The 19531-nt window shown below is 42.9% G+C and overlaps 1 protein-coding gene across 2 annotated transcripts in view; it reads right to left on the reverse strand.

Moving 5' to 3' along the window:
- Positions 1 to 1028: 1028 nt before the first annotated feature.
- The window catches only part of GPR50 (G protein-coupled receptor 50), a 50124-nt gene continuing 31621 nt past the window's right edge, over positions 1029 to 19531 (reverse strand). The window contains exons 2-4 of one of the 2 annotated variants that reach the window (XM_068957268.1): positions 5084 to 5849; positions 3735 to 3792; positions 1029 to 2726 (exon numbers count right to left, since the gene is read on the reverse strand). In XM_068957268.1, the coding sequence (XP_068813369.1) occupies positions 2688 to 2726; positions 3735 to 3792; positions 5084 to 5849 (863 nt within the window). In that variant the 3' untranslated portion in view covers positions 1029 to 2687. Of the gene's footprint in view, positions 5850 to 19531 lie in introns of both variants that reach the window. The other variant, XM_068957267.1, reaches the window with a different exon arrangement.

The following is a 19531-nucleotide window of genomic DNA, read 5'->3' on the forward strand; positions in this document are numbered from 1 at the left end:
TTTTCAGCATCTCACATCACTGAGCATTGTAGGATTCACAACAGAAGCAGCAGATGAAACGAAGTGCACGGCCTCTTGGAATAAACTTGCACAGCCTTTCAATCAGCACCATGCTTCCTTGCATCAATAACTTACCTTCTTTATGTCTTTTCCCTAGATCCAACCTATTCCAGGATGAAGTAGCAATTAAACTCTTACAACACAGTTACACGTAGGAGCTTTGTACGTTTCAGTTGTTGTGCTTCTATGTTTATGTTAAAGCATTTTTTAATTTTACAAGTCCACGTTTCTACACTGTGGGCTTGAGGCAGTGCAATGAACAAGATGTTATACCCTGCGTCTGTTAGAGTAAGATAACCATGTACCAATAAGATGCAAGCACTCCTTGGTTTTCATGTGATAGTTTTCACATGATTATTTTTATGCTGCAATGAAACACTGCTTTTCTTTCATAGGAAGAGAGGACAACAGCTCTTTTTGTGCTGCTTCCCAGGAAGCGTAACAACATCTTTAGCTTTTAAGACTGACCACTGAGAGCCCCCGCAGTTCCACTGCACAGTAGGGCCACTAATGCCAGGAAGAAACGGAGTAGTCACTGCATTTCAAATGAGCATTGGTCAGCCCTAAACTATGGAAGAAATTTTAATGCAATAAAAGACAGTATTTCTTGGTGGACAGTTTAATAGAAGTTAGTAACTAGATGCCAGATTTCTTTCAAACAGAAAGATCTGCTCCCCTGATAAGTAATTTACTAGTTTAGGACATGTTCATGGTGTTCTTAACTAGACATAACTCTCTTTTAAGACCTTACTGATGATTTAATAACTTTATCCCCATTTCACTTTCAGAAGTATTTTTAATATCCATTTACAGAACATAATACAAATTGGTAACAATCCCAAATTTGAAATATTAGCTCATAAGCAGCACAACTGATGTTATCTGCTTTTTAAAATAATAAAGCAGCCATACCAGCATTTTTGCAGACCCTCTGCTAGGAGAGAGCAAGAAATGACTGATAAAAAAGCGTGCAGGTAGCATCCCATAAGTTGATGGCTAAAGAACACAGAGGCACGAAAGGCAGAGAGCGCCTTCAAGGGCTCACACAGCAAAGAGCCCAGCTGCGGTTCGGAGAAAGTTTCTTCCCTGATGAATAAGGTTTTAGTGCATACAGACGACTGGCTCAACCGTGGATGCAAGAAAAACCCATGAATCAGAAGTGACATCCCAGATGCACTGGGTGTTTCTGTTCCCAATCTGAGCCCTGCAGCTGAGGTACGTATGAATTCAATCTCTATTTTTAACCAATTCTATTTGTCAATGGACAAATCTATCTGCTTTGTGGTATTCACCAAAACCCAAGCTGCTGTTTCACATATTTATTTAAAAAAAATAATTTCAGAGGGGAAAAAAACAGTAAGCAGTCCAATGGCAGATTTATTACAGTTTTGGCAAGTAAAGGGAATGAATCTACTTTATGAACAAAAAACAGCTATAGATAAGTAAACTGAAGAATTCTTAATCAAATGATAAACTGGAAACAGCATATGCAATATATATTTATATATAAATATACTGGTTACATTCTTCTTAAATAGATTATACAACATTCATTAGCATCATCCAAAAGTATTTCTTCGTGGCAAGAGATTCATCTTCCTTTATGGCAATATAGTCTCTCCATAAGTTAATATCCACTATGACAATTTTAGGATTTTGGGCTAGAATCAGTATTCAACACCACCAGGGTAAATCCAGAGCTAGTGATTTAAAAACAGTTTATAGGAGATCTCAATGCTGTCTCTGAGACTTAAAGCCATATCTGCAACAGGTAGAATAGATAGAGCGCTGGTTAGGCTGTGGGATCTACTTCAAAGCTCAAATTTGGATTACAGCTGGATTCCCATGGGGAAAAACACTGACTCTGCTCAGGATCCCCAGTTTAAGATGCATTTCCCTTTTTCTGTAAACAAATGTTAACAAAATAAACTCTCTGTACCCTGTTAACCATTTTGCAACATAAAAACAAGGAGTTACTTGGGGTAGTCTTAAGAGAATTCAGTATAAAATCATCCTAGTCTAAGCACCATCAGTACCAAAGTGCTAGCAAACGGCACAGTGTTTTCTGATTGAAGCCAAATTCCCTGCATTTTGGGTTTCATATTGCGACTCTCAGCTCCAGCAGAACTTCGCTTAAGATTCCAGCTGTGACAGCTAAATCATCCAAGCTCCGTGTTTGCTTTTGGGCAGCCTTACCGTCTACTGAGATGCCCAAAGTGCTTCTGAACTGGCTGCACTACAGCAAGCTTGCTGCATCATTAAGAGAGCCCAGAGCCTGTTGCAGGACCCATCCCACCCCATGGGGCAGCGGTCAGGTATGTACCTGCAGGGAGCTGCTTGGGCCCCCACTCCAGTGCAGCAGGTACTTAGCATGTCCCCTGCAAAGACCTTGGCATGATCCAGGCTCAGACCCCCCCCAGCAGAAGACGGGCAAATCCCCTGTCACATTGCACAGTTCAATTCAGCAGTGACTCTCCCTGACCCTTCACGGGACGCCCTATCACACTCCCATAGCACAGGCTTGTGCGGCTGCTCCTGTTCCCACCAGGCTCTAACAGAGACTCCCACAACTTGCTTGCTTGGGACCTCTTTGGCTTACTCAGCTTGGTCCAAATGCTGACTGGCTGTTACTTCGGAGTCTGAATACGAAATAGTGCAAATTCAAGCTTAAAGAGAAGAAAAAAAGACCACATTACCTTTATTGAACATTCAGTTAAAAAGACAAGGATCCATGAGATGAAACCCCAGTCGTGGGGGAATCTGAGACAGTTGGCAAATCTGTAAGGATTCTTCATGATTGTCTTCAAGGAGCATATTTGGTTTGGCTTGGTGCTAGACACTTAAAATTATTTGCTAATGTGATTTTACCTAGCAGCATTGTGGCTAATTGCAAACTAGTTTGAACACTAGTCACAGCACACAAGGACACCTCCCTGGCACTACTGAAAAAACAATCCCGGCAGTTATGGATTCCTTAGTGCTTTTTATATCCAAGTTTGACTCAAAATGTTTTTTGTTTGCACAGAATGGTGTGAATTCATGCATACTGGTTTCGCTGGAAGGGAGGCGGGCCACATTTGTGAGGGTCAAGATACCTTTATTTGGCCATGCTCAGGCAGATTAAGAGGCCAAAACAGAACTCGGCTTGATTCCTATTATGGGATGCTGGCTGCAGTGCATTTTAAAACAATACTCATTCGAAGAGGCTGAGATGTTCAAGTTTGAAAACGTGCAGTAACAAAGTGCCAGGGCACCCTCTAAACACAGAGACCCACGCGCATTGCAGTAACCTTCGCCACGTGGCAGCCTGTACACCGTAGCCCTCATTAAAGCAATATACCACACAATATTTCTTGGCCCAATCCATAAAGGGGCTTAATTTCTCTCAACTCCTTTTCCCCTCAGAATTCAGCAGGAGGGACATCTATAGCATAGCTCCTAGTGCTCTCCCCGAGGCCATCGAGTGCCTTGCCAGGCCAGCATCAAGCCAGTTTTGCTGACTTGAACATAGAGTTGCACTAGGGGAGTTTTGCCTCTTTATTCAAGGGGTCTGCTTCAAAGCAGGATCTACTTATTTAAAACCATAAGGAGATGAATTTACAAGGAAGCTAAAGGAAAAAAAAGTCATATTTACAAACAGTAACACCTCCACCCCAATCAAGAAAAAGCCTTACCTCTGCCCATGTGCTTATGTTCCTAATATGACACTGGTCTACCCAGCACTTCTGGACACTGTTTGCAATGACAAAGATAGCAGAGTTTAGGCTTTAACCGAGAAATGACGCATGGATATGCTCAGGCAGTCTTCCTCACCTAACTCTGTGAAAATTAATTACAGTTTTGTAAATGAGTAAAATGGAAAAAAAAAAAAAAACACTCCACTTTTTTCCCCCTCCATCAAATTCATGCCGTGTGGTAGACAAAAGGAGAGATGTTTGGAATGAACGCTTCCTCCCCCTTATGCCTTTGTCTACAAGTGTAAATACTATTGGAATTTAGTTTTCCTCCGTTTATTTATTAAAAGTCTGCATTTGCATTAAATAAATGGGCCTTTGCTGTGTTCATCTTTTTTATGATGTTCATGTAGCAGAGACTTCTGAAATATGTTTGGAATGAACGCCAGGATACTGTCTAAATTAGAATCAGGCTCCAAGTATCTTTGTACAATTCGATTATGTCATGTGTTGTACTCTTATTCATGGCCTGGGAAGGAGAGTGCAAGGGTACTTAATATCTGCATAGATTCAATTAAAACGAGTGCATCAGACACTCACTAGGTCTGGCTTTTGCCTGCCTCACATCTAGTACAGGCTAGCCGCTAACCCTTAACAGAAAAAGGTAAAAAAGAAAAAGTAAAAAGAAAACAAACACACACAGTGGAAATCATCATGCCCATATATATGCCTGCTGACTAACACTGTTACTAACCTTTCCAAAAAGGTACAAAGTCATGCAGTTTACACTTCAGTCCCTATAGTCTGGGTTACGTTAATGTTAAACGAATAGAATTCAGAGGGAAGGCAGAAAGGTCTGCCTGTCATACATGGTCATTTTGCCTGCTCTTGCAGCTTGCATTTCAAGCATTACTGCATTTCTCCATGCACCCTGAATGCTTCCCTTTCCAGAGGGTATTGGCATGCTTGTGGCGAAAGCAACCAAACCAAATAGGCACATGGTGAAAGGTGGCATAAGAAAAAAAAAAAAAGATAAATTTTGGTTGTTTCCATTCTGCAAATCCCTTCCCAGAGCCTTAAAGTCATGGTGATATGCAGAGTATAAAGAGGTAGCAGACTCCTTTCCTTGTATGAGAAGTGGTTGGCAGTTTGGGGCCCAGCAACATCAGCTGTGAAATGCACACATAGGGAGGCTCTTTATATTATATACACAACTATAACCCAGAATAAATAGTACAGTTCTGATTCATAAAGGTATTTCAGCTTGATTGTTGTTGTTTGTTATGGCTGGAGATGGCTTGCTTTTCATCCCTTCTGTCCCACCCTTCGACACATCAATGAACAGCAACCTTGGAGCCCGGAGCGTCAGTAGTATCCTTTTGTACTCCTTTCGAAAATTCTGGTTAAGAAGCCCATAGATCACCGCATTGAGGCAGCTGTTAAAATAGGCCATAAAATAGCTCAGGACAAAAAGCCATTCTGGAATGTGCGGCTGTACTTTTGAAGGATTAATTGAAACAGCAAGGCCAATAAAGTTTAACGGTCCCCAGCACACAGCAAAAAGGACAAAAACCACAAACATAGTCAAAAAATTCCGGATGTCAGCTGCTCTGAGCTTCTGCTTGCAGTCTTGTCTCACTCGGTGTTTGACTTGAATCACCAAAATCCAGATCCGTAGGTAGCAAAATGTCACGATGGACAGTGGGACAATGAAATGAACCACCACCACTGTGATAGTGTATGAAGTACTCACTGTCTGGGCAAAGGTGCAGGAGTAAATCCGGGGGTCATACCGCAAGGAACCAACAAAGAAGTTTGGCACGATCGCCACCACCGTCAGTATCCAAGTCAGACAGAGATAGCAGCAGGTGTTCTTCAGGTTGAAGAGCTTATCATACCGCAGGCTGTGGCAGATGTAGCAGTAGCGGTTGATTGCAATTGCAGTGATGTTGAAAATGGACCCGATGACACTTAAGCCCATCAGGAACCCACTTATCTGGCAATGAACATTCCCCATTGTCCATCCATTATGGAAAATGGCACTCAAGATCAGAGGATATGGATACACCGCAACTACAAGGTCTGCGACAGACAAACTGACGACAAAGATGTTGCCTACAAAAAAGGAGAAGAGACCGTGAGAGGTTAGCGTAGGTCTGGATAGACAGCTTCCAACTCAGAACTCCTGTCCAGGCCTTACTCTGCTCATAAGCTCCATTGGGAGTGAGAAACCCTAGAGAAGACGACCTTGCTGTGCTAGTGACAGCAAAGGAAAGTAACTAGGCATCATTAACCTGGATATTCTTCCTTAAAAAATTCTTAACTGGAAGCTTATATTTAATTCAGCTATAGCCCTGAATCAGGTTCCTAGTTTGCTATAAGTTATATAAGAGTGAATGGTTTAGCTCTCCCTGCTATGCATCCAGCACCACTGTAGTTACCAGCATTCGCCGTCCTGCAGGGAACTTCATTCCTTTAAATGCTATATAGGACACAATACTTTCTATAATATAACGACACCGTACATAAGTGCTGTCCATCATGGGCCAAAGAATCTGGGTGGGCAGGTTAAGTTTTTAGTGGTTTATTATTGCACTGACAGCAGTTGCATGGGACAGGCCTTTTTTCTCTCCTGAATAGGAACACCTTCACCACAATTTTGCAGTGCTCATGCAAAGGAGCCACAGTACAGTCAGCCTGCATGTCCTTATGTTATGCAGTGTGTTTTCCTATTCCTTTAATATTAAAGTGGATGTCCAGTGCAATATGAAAGGTCAATCACTCCTATACTGTCTGGGCCTGGGCAGGGAATATGATTAGTAAGCTGCTGTCAGCTATCTCTGCGGAGTATATGTTGCAGGCTGCCCATTTAGGCTTTAAAAAGAAGAGTCTTGAGAGTCTGTGCAGATATGAAATAATTTAAGCCTTGCTGGATTGGACATGGCACATTTTATAGAGCAGTACCTGTCAATTACACTGCTTGGAGTAAAAGTGGAGCGGCCTCCAATGAGCTGGGCAACCAGTGATTTTCTATAGTGGTTTCCAAACACTGGGGAGGGTTGCAAAGCTTAAAAGCACTGCCTGCAGAAGCAAGTGACATCTCCACACCATCGAGAGGTGTGAAATGAACTCGTTTAGTGTTGGAAATTTTTCCTGGATAATATACATAAATAATCCTCCAAAAGGGATCAAAAGCCAAGCCTCCAGCCATAGAGTAGCCAGCTATTTAGGATTATGTCTTGCTCCCTCTCTCCCCCGTTGATTCTAGATTATTTTCCTATTTTTTGGCGGAGTAGAGATGCAAATGATGCCTCCATGCCCGAGTCCTGCTGCACTGCTCTCTGCTACATCTCCCAGGTCCTCCCTGCACAGACATCAGGGTTAGTGCAACGTGGAAACCAATCACTTGCGGATCTGCTTAGCTTGGATGATCTTGTCCTTAAGGACTAGTAAGACACAACTGGTGATTGCCCTCCATACCAAAACTGCTCTGAGTGAAAATGTGAAAACCAGAATCTTTTCTCTTCTTGCAGAAACATCCATCAATCTGCTCCAAGAACACACTGAATATGCAACAAAGAGCAGAGGCTACTCCAAGCAGCAGATCCAAGGCAAAGAGTCGGGCTTTTGCCAGGGGAAACATGAAGGACACATACTTCTTCACTGGTGGAAACTTTTTGTTTTCTAGCATCTGAACAACTTCCCATGCAACACACTCACGCAAGTTACAACCTCAGCTCTTTGCAACGGGAGCCTGCTGGTTTGCTATGCGCGGCACACAGGGAGCAAGCCTGAAAGCCTTCGCTGCAAGGCAGCTGCAGGCAAACGAGGCTGCCCAGAAGAGCCAGAAGCAGCGACGCAGATAGGAAACGGGCCTTTCCCGGGCTGCTCACACATCCATCCAAATGTGATCCAAGGCTTGTTTCCTTGACCTTCTGTAGGATGAGATGAGACTCTCGCTCCCCAGAATTTCACAGATGGGCGAGAATGGGAATGCATCTAATGTGTGGTTTTTTAAGAAGGTAAACAGCAGTCTCCTGCTAATGGTTTTTCACATGTCACTACTGAATCTTTTTACGTTTTTCCACTACAAAACAAAGGAGTCCTGCCCACAAATGATATCAACAGCACTTCGTCTCAAAGTTAAAATTATCTGGTTTCATGATATTATTTTCCGATTATCTTTTTTTTATTTTGCGAACGCACGACTACAATTTCTCATTAGCTTTCACAATGTTCCCCACGTTTTTAACTTTTACTTGGTGTAAATTTGTTTGTATTTCACTGTGCTCTATTTCCCAGTTATTGATTTGTGCATGAAGAAGCACAAATGGTGGAGAAAGGCAAGTATTAGCTACAGCAACTGTAACAGTCATACAGACTTGACCACCTTTTCCAAGAAACTTTATATCTTTTTATATGCCAGAAGTCCAACACAGAATTGTTAACAGTTGGAATAGAGAGGTATGACACACTGTGAACAGTGTAATCCATAGATATTTGGAAAAACCCACAAAAACAACCTGACACCCACTAACCACACAGGCTGTAAGTGTGTGCAAGTACTGCAATGCAGGGTTGAGCCCAGAACATCTTCCCTAGTGCTCCTTCCGCCTTTAAGCTCCCTTTCTCTCTCCCATACGCCTATAATCCTGTTTCTGTTTAGCCCAACAGCCTGCTCTTGCGTTCCAGTAGTTCCCTAGCCTTGCCTCTCATTTTGCCGGGATTACCTCACAACACAGGTTATCCGAGGACTTATTTTCAAGTCCCAGCACTAGGTTCCACACACACAAAAATACCTCAATGAGTTCAGCAAATCAATATACCACATACGTCCAGGTTTTCCCTGGCAGTCTGCCCCAACACCACCTGACTTCCACACAAACGCACATCATTCTTCTGCAGAGATTAACGAAGCAACGCTATATAAATACAAGGGTCATCGGCTCTGCCTGCCTTAAGGCACGGTTACAAATCCCGTGGTGCCCAAGCTCCAGCAGCTGAGACCCCAGACACAGCAGTCACGGGCTGTCCTTTAGGACACACAGGCTCCAGAAGTTAGAGTAAAAAGGAAAAAAACAGGAGGTAAAATATTTTTCTGAGAATTGGCTATATTAATACACCCTCAAAAAGTCCAAACAAAGTATCCAAAAGGCTTGTTCTCTGTTATCCATAGAAAGGGCTCTTGCACTCACACTCCTTGTTGAAATTGTACAGAGCTTTGCTTGCTTCGGGTTAACAAGATGCAGATGTTCAACGCTGTTATGTGTAAACCCAGTGCGGAAACTGAAAAGTCTGGACTGCGGAGAACTGCCCCAAAGCAAAGCAGAGTTTGGTGGATAACTCCGCGTGCCCGGTGGGGTCCAGCTCTGCCCGAGAGGTTGTGCTGCTCTGGTGGCCGCTCCCGGCCAGCCCTGCTCAGGCACCACGCAGCGTGCGGGGCACCTGGGAGCAGCTTCCCCGCCGCCAGCGCACCGCGCCACGTCTGGGGCATGTCAACCCAGCTACGCCAGCCTTGGGCTCAGCAGGTGAGGAGGTGACCTGTGAGCGTGACAGATGACAGCTCGGCCACCCTGCTGCCCCGACCTGCTCCCACCCGGGGAGGGCGCAGCCAGAACGACTCACTGCTGTACTCCAGCAGGCTTAAACATACAAGCTGAGAAAGCACACAGAGATACACATTAGCTAAATGCTAAAAGTTTACTGGGGTGACTGATATGTTTGCGGTGACACATTACTATTTGTGGAGCATAATAAAAAGCATCTTAAACATTAAGTTTCTTCTCCCAGGTTTTATGAAAAACTAGACAGGCTCAGGTCCAGAAGGAGATAAACTGGGATTAAAACTGACACCAGCATCAAAGAGGGATATATATTTATAATAAGTCTCAGTAAACAATTTAACAGGCCATGACTGTAAAGCAAGCCTCTGACGACCACTTAACATAACCTAATACTCTCTATTTAACCTTCCAAAGCTTATGTTCACTGCAAAACAGAAACAAAATGTACTGTTTGCCTTAAGAAAGAGATAAAATCATAAAAGCTTTATTCAGCATGCAACAAGACTCTTTATTAGCTTTTATAGCCTCCTTTTCATGTTTGTTTTTAGCTGTCATTAGCCATGAGTTTGCGTGTATCTCATTAACCTCCATTCTGCAGACCTGAAGTACATGCTCAGTCCTACAAATTAAGTGGCAGTTCGTAGCAAGCACTTTCAGAACAGTTTTGTTCTTCTCTTTTTACAATATAAAGATACTACTGAGTGTTTGCAGTCACGCTGATCATACACCGCTGTATTTTGGACTGTTAGTAATACTGTAATGGGAAGGGTTCCTGACCCAGCAAGCCTCACTCTGACAGGCGTTTCTTACATCGCCAACTCCAGAGGATCACTCCTGGGAAGCAAATATTTGCCCGGCCAAAGAGCATTAAGAACGATGCTTCTATAAGGGGCTATGATCAACATCATTGCTCCTCCATGCAAGCTCTTGGCTTCCAGGGCACTTACTCTGTGAACACAGTACATGCAGGCAACAAAGCAACAAATAAAAAATCCCGGACTGTTAATTGTTGTCTCTTTTCAGCATTCTCATGAGCACTGATACATCTGATGAGCCAGGATGAGAGCCTCGCATGTACTTGCCCATTGTGATAACTGAAAACGTTTGATAGGGGAGCACAAGCAAAAATCAGTGACGTTATTCTGGAGATACAGACAACAGAAAGAAAAAAAAAAATCTGTTCTTTAATTTATTAATCCACAAGTACTGACTGAAGCTTTCATTGCAGATTTAGGAAGCCTGTTCAAAAAAAGCAATAAACAAGAGAAAGAAGAAAGCAATCAACCAATTATCTAATTTTATTCCATCAGGATTCAGAGTGGGACAAAGCGTGGTTTCATGTAGCTAAACAGACAATAGAGTTGGGCTGCCAGCTGTTCTCAAATTCTGACTGCGCTGCATAAAACGATACAGAGGGTAACGAACACTCAGGAGAGAAGAGGTATCCTAAGTCTACAGCGTCCTTAGGATGTAAGGCTAGAGAACACGGAAATATCTAATTTAAGGACACAGTAAAGGCACTTCTGGACAAAAGCTTAACACACGGGGATAATTCCACTTTTGCTGGGCAAAAAGTCCTTTGAGACCTCCTAGGGCAATCAGGAAGCCAGTGAAGATCCAAAACGATCCTTCCTGCATATGCTTTGGGACATTGCCTGTTTCAAAGCACCCTCCTCTTCCCTGGTAGACTATCTAGGGATGGCTGACTGGAGCCGTTATGTTTATCCATACATATCAGAGTGCATGAGCACAGAAATAAACTCTGCCAGCCCATGCAACCCCAAGCCCACTATTTATAAACTGTTTTGTAAAGTGCTCTGAAATAGGAAAGGCCCTGTATAAATATAAGTGTGAGTTGTTATCGGCATCCATTGAACTGACACACCAGAATCCATCCTCTCCTGGTCCCTGACAGCTGCTCTGCCGCCATTTGCCATCTGTTAGTATTCTGAAATAAAATCTGTGAACTTTGGTTTAATAGACTTAATAATGCTCTTTTGCCGTGGCTGCTGGTTAAAGTGCAAATACAGTGATTCCTACTCAGCTGGCATGCCGAGTACAGAGTCAGAGCTGAATTCACAGCTGATTTTAGTGATAAAAATAATATTTGACTGTTCTGGTGAGTCCTGCAGAATCAGCCCAGCTGAAAGCCAGTGAGCTGGCTTCTGCTCCTTCTTGTGCTTCAGTAACGCTGTTTGTTTGCTAAACCCTAGTGACGGCCCATTGCTACACCCATGGAAACCCACTGTGGGGAATGATGCTACCCAGTTGCAACACACAGCTTGTTTTGGCCTCCATGCCCTGCAGCACTAGGGATGAGTCTCTCTCAAGTCCAAGTTCTTTGCGCAGTAGGTGGTTAGGGGTAGGAAGCAAACTTTTTCTTCTTGTAACTCTTTCAAACTGTATATGGAAATGATCAAGCTGTTAGAAAAATCACCACATAAAAATGTGTCTTTCAGTGAAGGACATTTAGCCTTCAACTGATTCTGGCAAAATCTTGTCTTGTCCATCTGTTAGAGACAACACGCTTTCAAACACAGCGGCCCGTCTGCTGGTTAAGACTTAGGACAGATCAAAGAAATTGGGTGAGGACCCTCCAAGGTGTGCAGGCTGTGCAATATGTCCTTCTGTGCTTGCTGAGAAGAGGTGGACACTCAAAGTAACCAGCTTTTTAGGAAGACTCACAGGCACTTTTCATAAGGCTAACTTGCGCACACATACAGGTTCACTTTTGGGCTGCATTAGATACTGCAATATCAAATTCAAATATTCTTTCTAAAATACACTGCAGTATCTTTTTAGAGAGTCAAACTTGAAATATGGTAGTATCATAGAGCACCCAACTACAGGTTGGGTAGAGCAAGCAGAGTTTTGCATTTGAGCAAGCAGAGTTTTGCATTTGTCTTACAGGACACAGATTAACTCCACACAAAATATTGTCCTGAATCCAGACCTCACTCTCTCATGGAGCCTCAGGGCAGAACTTTAACACTTCAAGTACTCCAACTAAAATGGTATCAGTATTGTTTCTAACACTGCGTCCAACAAGACCAAAAGACTACATAAAAATCAGTCTGTTGCCAGATTAAGATAAGAGATCATTTTTAGATAAAAAAGTAATCAACAAACGAAACAACTGAGCCTAAATCAGTAATTAGAGGAATAACAGAAGAGCTCAGATTAACAGAATATAGGTAAACTGGGTATGCACACTCAGACAGAGCACCTGAAATTATGCATCCTCAGCACAACTGCCGTAATTTCAGAAGGGCTTGTATGCCCAAAGAAAGTTTTTTCCAATTCTCAGTTGATCTAATGAAAACAATTTCCTCTTCCTGCAAATCTTGCTTCTTCATGAACTTCATGAATTCCAGTTCTTCGCTGCCAAGACAGAATATTCTGTGCCATACAGACTATTTAGCTGAAATTATTTTTGCATCTATTTTAGAGATTGCCAACAAATGCCATTCCTTGAACCACAATCTATCTCATATAGGGCAGGGCAAATCCCAAACAAACCCAGGGAAAATGGGCTTGTGAATGTTATCTCTGTAAGTCGTCTTTAAGAGCATGAAACTGAAGTTGTACAGGACTGAACTTTCCTTACCATTCTACACGCAAATCTTAGATTCATTAATTAAGAAAAAGCAGTCTTCAAAGCCTCAAGAAAGGGGAAGGCAGCAGCGATGCAGGGAAGAGAGCCATCAAGCAGCAAAGCTGCAGGATGCAGAACTTGCAGAGGGAAAGGAGACCTGCTCACAGGCAAATGCATACAGCAGCCTCTCATATTACAGCTGCATTTAATTTGCCTTAGCTGTTAAATCTGCCTTCATTGTAATTATACAGCGTCCTCCTCCTCTTGCGATAAACAATGTGTGTTATGTAAATACACTGTAAATGTGGTTAGCGGGAGATAAAGGGAGGACAGGCCTGTTTCTTTCCATCTTAACTTCTCCCCCAGTGCTCCCTGACATTCTCCAGACTTTCATGCTTGGGGCTTCCTTCCACACAAAGTTGGCACCCCAGCATCCCAGGGCCCGATGGGTCAAATGCTGGACGCCTTCCTAAACCAAAACTGGCCTTCTAAAGATCCTCCCTGATCTGGGTCTGGGATGAGATATGCCGTGGCCGAGTGAAGACGTTGCTGTTCATGTTTTGCGGGCAGGGGCCAGCACGCTGAAGTCAGCAGAGCTGCGCTCACAGGAGGACTGTTCTCCAGGGAATCTCTGGGATCATTGTTCCTCACTATTTTTTTTTTCCAATTTATTTTCTATTTGCCCATCAGCATAAATGTTTTCCAGACTGCTAAACTCTGGAAGCTGCTGATGCCTCTCTGTGAAGCAGAGGCTGCAACATAGCCTCTTAACCTTTAACACTTCAAATATGTTGACACTGCTCCACAGTGGCTGACTTTGGACTTCGATTTCTGCTTCGCCTCTGGAGAGGCTCCCAGCTCCCAGTGACATGGCTGGGGAATAGCATAATGGAGAAAAAAACATAGAGAATGCATGTTTTTAGAAAGGCTGAGCAGTCCATTATATAGCCTGCATCATTTTTGCCTTTGATCGTGGACTAAGGCTGGCCCAGCACAACAGGGATGGAAGGAAAGGCTGCTGAAGGCACTAGTAGAAGGGAAAAGCAGCAAGGACTTAAAACAAGGGAAATGAGGTGAAATTAAGGCCTATTAAAGAGTGGAAGGAGGGTTTGATTCTACACAATAAAGAGGACTGGGATCACCAGCCACCTCACATAATTGAGAATGTTAAAGAGAAAAATGTAGGAAGGAAAAGAAGTCCTAAGAGAAACAGCCATCAGAAGAGGAGAAATGAGCAGTCACAGTCAGCTACAGTACTGAGTTTGCACCAAGTAGGCTTTTCTATGTTTTCTAATTAAAAGGTGCAAAATACCTACCAAATACACTCTCCATCTGCAGCCATCACCCTTACATCTTCCCCTTTTTACCCTCTACAGGACCCCATAGAAGAAAAGAAACTTGCACTGTTTGTCTCCTGCTTCAAAGTAGGGCTGCCTGCACCTGTCTGTGCAGAAATGCCCTGAAGTGAGAATCTTATAAAATATTTTCTAGGATAGCACCAAAGCTCAGAATAATGCAACACCAAAGGAAAGGATAACATCCAGCTAAGGACATCTTGAAAGAATTTGCCTACAGTTAAAGCACAGAACTATGGGGAATTTCCCTATGTAGAAGACAACTGAATTTCTCAGGACAGATCCTCCCAGGCAAAAGGATGAGACAAATTCATAGGAGTTATATTGAAACACTCACAACAAACATCACTGAAAACCCTTTGCCAACATCAAGAAGGGCTTATTAAAATTAATTAATGAAAGTACCTTCAGTGACTAACTTTCATGAATAATTTCAGAGCCAAATGCATCCATCACAGAGTCCACCATTTGCACCAACAGTCTCCCAAGTAGATGAAGATCATATGGAAAGTGAAAGTCTAAACATCTTACTATGTATGCTAAGAGCTGTACATAGGGGATTTTAGTTTTACAGACATTAAAATGAGACTGAAAAAACAGCATTGTTAAGAAAAACACAGGCTTTAAAAAAATGCCTAAAACCAGGGGTCTGCTGCAGGAGCAGGTGGTATTCAAGGCAGGAAACCCATTCTGCTCTGCACAGCAGCTGCCACCACAGTTTGGACAAAGAAACATTACCGGCATTCCACTCCTCTTCAAGGTGTTGCTTAGATTCAAGATAACGTTTCATCCAAAATCTGGAACGAACGAGACTACCGTGTCTGTGTGTAGACTACAGTAGTTTACAGTATGGTACTGGTACATCTTGTAATGTTGTACTACAATTGACTGTTTTTATCTTCTGAAGATCTTAACATGTTTTTTCAAATATTTGTTAGCCCATGTTATAAAAGCAGATTATACCAACAAAACATGGAGTAGATTGAGTCCACAACCCCTTCCAGCCCAAAGTTTTTTCTCAGGCAGCCTCCCGCTGGACCCGATAGTGAAGAGGGTACTGCCACAGCACCCGTACATGATGAGGGTGAGGGATCATGAGGAACCAGACAGCAGCTTATCTGCTGGGCAACTAATTACATTCCCGTGAATAGTCAGTCCCACAAACCCAGCATCCAGCCCCACAGCACAGGAAAAGTTTGGGCTACCTGAATTACAATTAATCCAGCCTTCCCAATCTGTTAAGGTTGAGGAGTAATTTTCCACACGTTATAGATGGAGGAAGAAAGAGTCCCAAGGTCAGTGACTTAGTGCTGGATAAGTGAACTGTGAAGAGAAGTACTGCATGTAAGCAGGAGACTAGAAAGTGAAATAAAATCTATGCTGGACCTTCTAGTCCTATAACAACTATTCTCTAATCACACTGGAACTAGAGAGTTCCTTTCACCTGGGAACACTTCAGAGACTGATATACTGCACTGACTAAAGTCCAACACAAACAAGTTAATTCAATAAGAATAATAATGATAGTGGGAAAAACTACCTCAAAAATCAAACAATGAATGCCTTAAAAAGACCTTTTTAATTTTCCCCAAAACTAGTCCAGAAAACTATACTTCCCGGGACAGCAGAAAAATCTTTACCTCAAATGTTCTGCAGGGCTTACAGGACTCAATTCAAGTCTGGGGACAGGACAGGCAACAAGGAAACACTGACGTTCCGAGACACTGAGACTAGGGAATGTCTTGTTGGAAGACATCTGCTTCTGGTTTTTTTTCTAATGACTTAGGAAATTTAAACATCTTTCAGGTGCAATGTGTGAGGATATTAAGAGAAAAAAATAGGTTTTGCACTAAGAACATTAAACTTGTTCTGACATGAATCTGTGTGAACAAACTAGGCACAACAGATATGCTCTAATAGTGATCTCAACAGGAAAAGTAATGGTGGCTAATATCCAACGGGCTAGAATGACAGTAAGGTTTCATGGGACTGTGACACCCAAGGAAGCTCCTGAAGTAACTAGCAACACATGTGGGCAGAGATACACACAATAAAGGGAGCTCTTGCATGTGTGGAGCATGCACTGAAAGGGGCTAGTCACTAGGGTGCTGGCAGCATGGTGCAGTCAGTCAATCCCTGGGCTGGGAATCAAAATACCTGGGTGAAGCAGCCGTGTGACCTTGGGCAAAACACCTACCAGTGTCTCCTTGTATCCTGGCCTTTCTCTTTAGCTCCTCAGGACGATAAATATCTTTACTATTCACAGCTTCCAGCACAAGAGCATCACTGGATTCTGCTGTTACACAAACAACATGTTGCTCTCAGCAAAAAACACCAGAAAGATGCTGGGAAAAAAAGCCATTCATATGAGCCAAAGTAATTCTGAGATGCTTAGCTCAGTTGCCTAATCCTGAAATACCTCCCAGTCCTACTTTCTAGCTTCTAATGGTGGGGGCAGGCCTACTTTTAGAGTTGTATAATCACCATCAAGGGATGGTGCTTTTAAGCGTTTCCTTAAACTTTTCTTCCTTTTCCCTTTCTATCTCTATTGAACCTCTCTCAGCAAGAAATGAATCACAGGGATTTCTTCTCTCTGAAACTTCTTAGCAACCATGCCAGGACACTTCAAAGTGGTAATGTGCAACTTTAGCCATATGACTCCCATTATGGAGGCTTAGAGAGAGGGCTACATGCAGCTCTTTAAATACTAACCCCTTGTGGACCTTTAAAGCCAGTCAGTGATTGATAAGGGAGACTTTGCTTCCTCCCTTCAGCATTTTTATGACCAGACTGTATGAATAATAAAGTGAACAGAGAAAATAGAGCTGGAAGGCACCCTGGAAAGTCAGCCAACCATCTTCTCAGGCATAGCCTCTCCCACTGAAAACTACTGGCAAGAGGGAGTATTTCTGGATGAAGGGCATTCCCCCCCTTGCTCATAAATTCATGCAGTTGTCCATCTTGCTTGCTACAAAAAGAGGTTTTAAACAGATGTGCTGGTTGAGTGAACTTAGAAACAAAGCAATAGATCAACACCACCTTAAGTCAGTGTGTGAATTCCCCCCAGGCAGAAGAATGAAGCAGAGAGGAAAACAGAGGAAGAGCTACCGCCTTCTCACACAGGAGCTGCTGCAGCCTTCAAATTGCTAGAAGTTTTTGAGGACACACTTAAAGTTCCCATCATCTCCGAAGAGAAAAACAAAATGGTAAAGATTCCTAAGGTTTTTAAAGAAAAATCTCACTCACTTTATGTAATTTCTGAACAGTCCCCTCTCATTGACCTTCTGTATCCAACAACAGCTGTTTTTGAAGAGCTGTCACTCACAAAGCATGGTAAGATACTACCTTCTGTCTTCTAGTACCTTCAAAACCATTTGTAACCCTCCACTTCCTCTCTTTACTAGGATTCAATAATATTTTTCCTTTAATTACTGAAATTTCATGTTGTTATATCTCCTTAGTGAAGTATTTTTGTTTATCAACAAGCTCTAAAGCAATAACATATTTAAGGAGCTACATCAGGATAGCTCCTAGGGAGAGGCCCTTGCATTCAAATGCAAACACAAATGTCATGCAGCACATCGATCCTGAGCATACTGGCAGTATCACATATCATTAAAAGTATCTTTCTGAGAGGGGTTGTTAGGCCAGGTTTAGAAAGGACCAGAGTCTGTCGTTCTCAGCAGGATTTGCAACACAAGGTAGGCAACAAAAACTTACAGCATGTTGCCCATTTCATTCTTCTGTGGGCCCAAAAAGCAAACCGCTGGAAACACGGAGAGCACAGGAAGATCTAAGGAGAGCTTAATGTGCACTGCAAAGAGCTCTGCAGAAATTCTGTCAAAAAACTGGCTTGGCCCATTGCTGTAAACCAACAAGAGATTTGCACGTTAACAAGAAGCTGAGTGGAGTCCAGGAAATGCTCTCTGCTTTCTGAATGGAGCAGCACAACATGATAAGGTGTGCATTTCCCTGTCAAGCACAAGGGTTCACCAACTACACCACTTGACGCATCCATTTAGGCTGCTCAAGAAACACCTCTGAAAGCAAGGAGGTCACCTTCAGCCAAGCAGGATCTTCCTCACCTACCAATGAAGTTCTCAGCAGACTCAGATAGGTCAGCCCAGTATCTATATATATTTTAAGTAATCCAGGGAGTGATCTGTTAACATCAGAGCTACAAGGAACCAGGGTTTCCAGCTTCAGTAGCAAATTTATGCAAAATGACGGAGCACAGCTACAGGGAAAGTACTGCACTTGCAGCAAGCTCAAGTTCACACGACCCACATGCATACACAGGACCGCTGGGGAACGTGTGCTCCAACTGTCGCATCACCCCCACTCTGGCTGTCACGCCACCCCTGCTCCAGAGCAGAGGGGGCACCCAAGTGTACCTGGGACGCCAGTGGCATTACCCTACGGGGCGGACATGCCACAGGATGTGTGACCATGCCTGCTGACTCAGCAAACGGCACATCATTCAGCCAGGAGCAAACGTGGGATGCATAGTTTAACTGCTAATTAAGACAAGGCAGTAGCAAAGGGCCAAACAAGGGAAAAGGTCTGCTCTGGTCTCCTTTAGGAGTTTGAAGTTTTTCCCAAATTCAGCTACACAGCACATGCTTTAAAAGGAGAGCAATGGCAACAAAGGAGAAACTCTCACGCTAACACTGCCTTCTGATAACAACCATCCTTTTATCACTTATTCTGGAATAAAATTGTAACAAGGTAAATTTATATCAAATGACAAACAGCAGCTGTGGGGAAAAGAAAAAAGTGTCGCACTTCATTAGAACTCTGTAAGACTCTGACAGCCTAAAACGCACCGCTAAAGTGGCAAATGTAGGCAAAAAGACAAGACAGAACACATAGCACCTGTTATACCGAATGGGAACTTGTTAACATTAAGGGTTGTTTTCTCTCTTTCGTATTTAGTTTAAAATCATTGTGTAAAGAAATTCAATCTCTTATAAAGACAGCCTGAGTCATTAGTGCAGAAGTGACACAAGACTCTTGTAAAGATTTCACATTAAAGGGTAACCATTAATACCCAAGTGGTTCCTAAAACCCTACGAATATGTTAATCTAGTATTGACTGGAACCCTCCAAAGCCATAAATCTTTCTAGACTGAAGTTCACTTTCATTGACTTGGTTTTACAATACTCCTTATAAACATCCAAGTATCTAATGTGGAAGAAAGGATACGCACGGGCCTTCAGCATCAACAACGATGCAATCCTGGACCAGGCTGCCTGTTTTCTACTTCATGGCCATACCTGCCC

The sequence above is a fragment of the Struthio camelus genome, chromosome 11 (assembly GCF_040807025.1).
Source record: "Struthio camelus isolate bStrCam1 chromosome 11, bStrCam1.hap1, whole genome shotgun sequence".
NCBI classification, from domain to species: domain Eukaryota; kingdom Metazoa; phylum Chordata; class Aves; order Struthioniformes; family Struthionidae; genus Struthio; species Struthio camelus.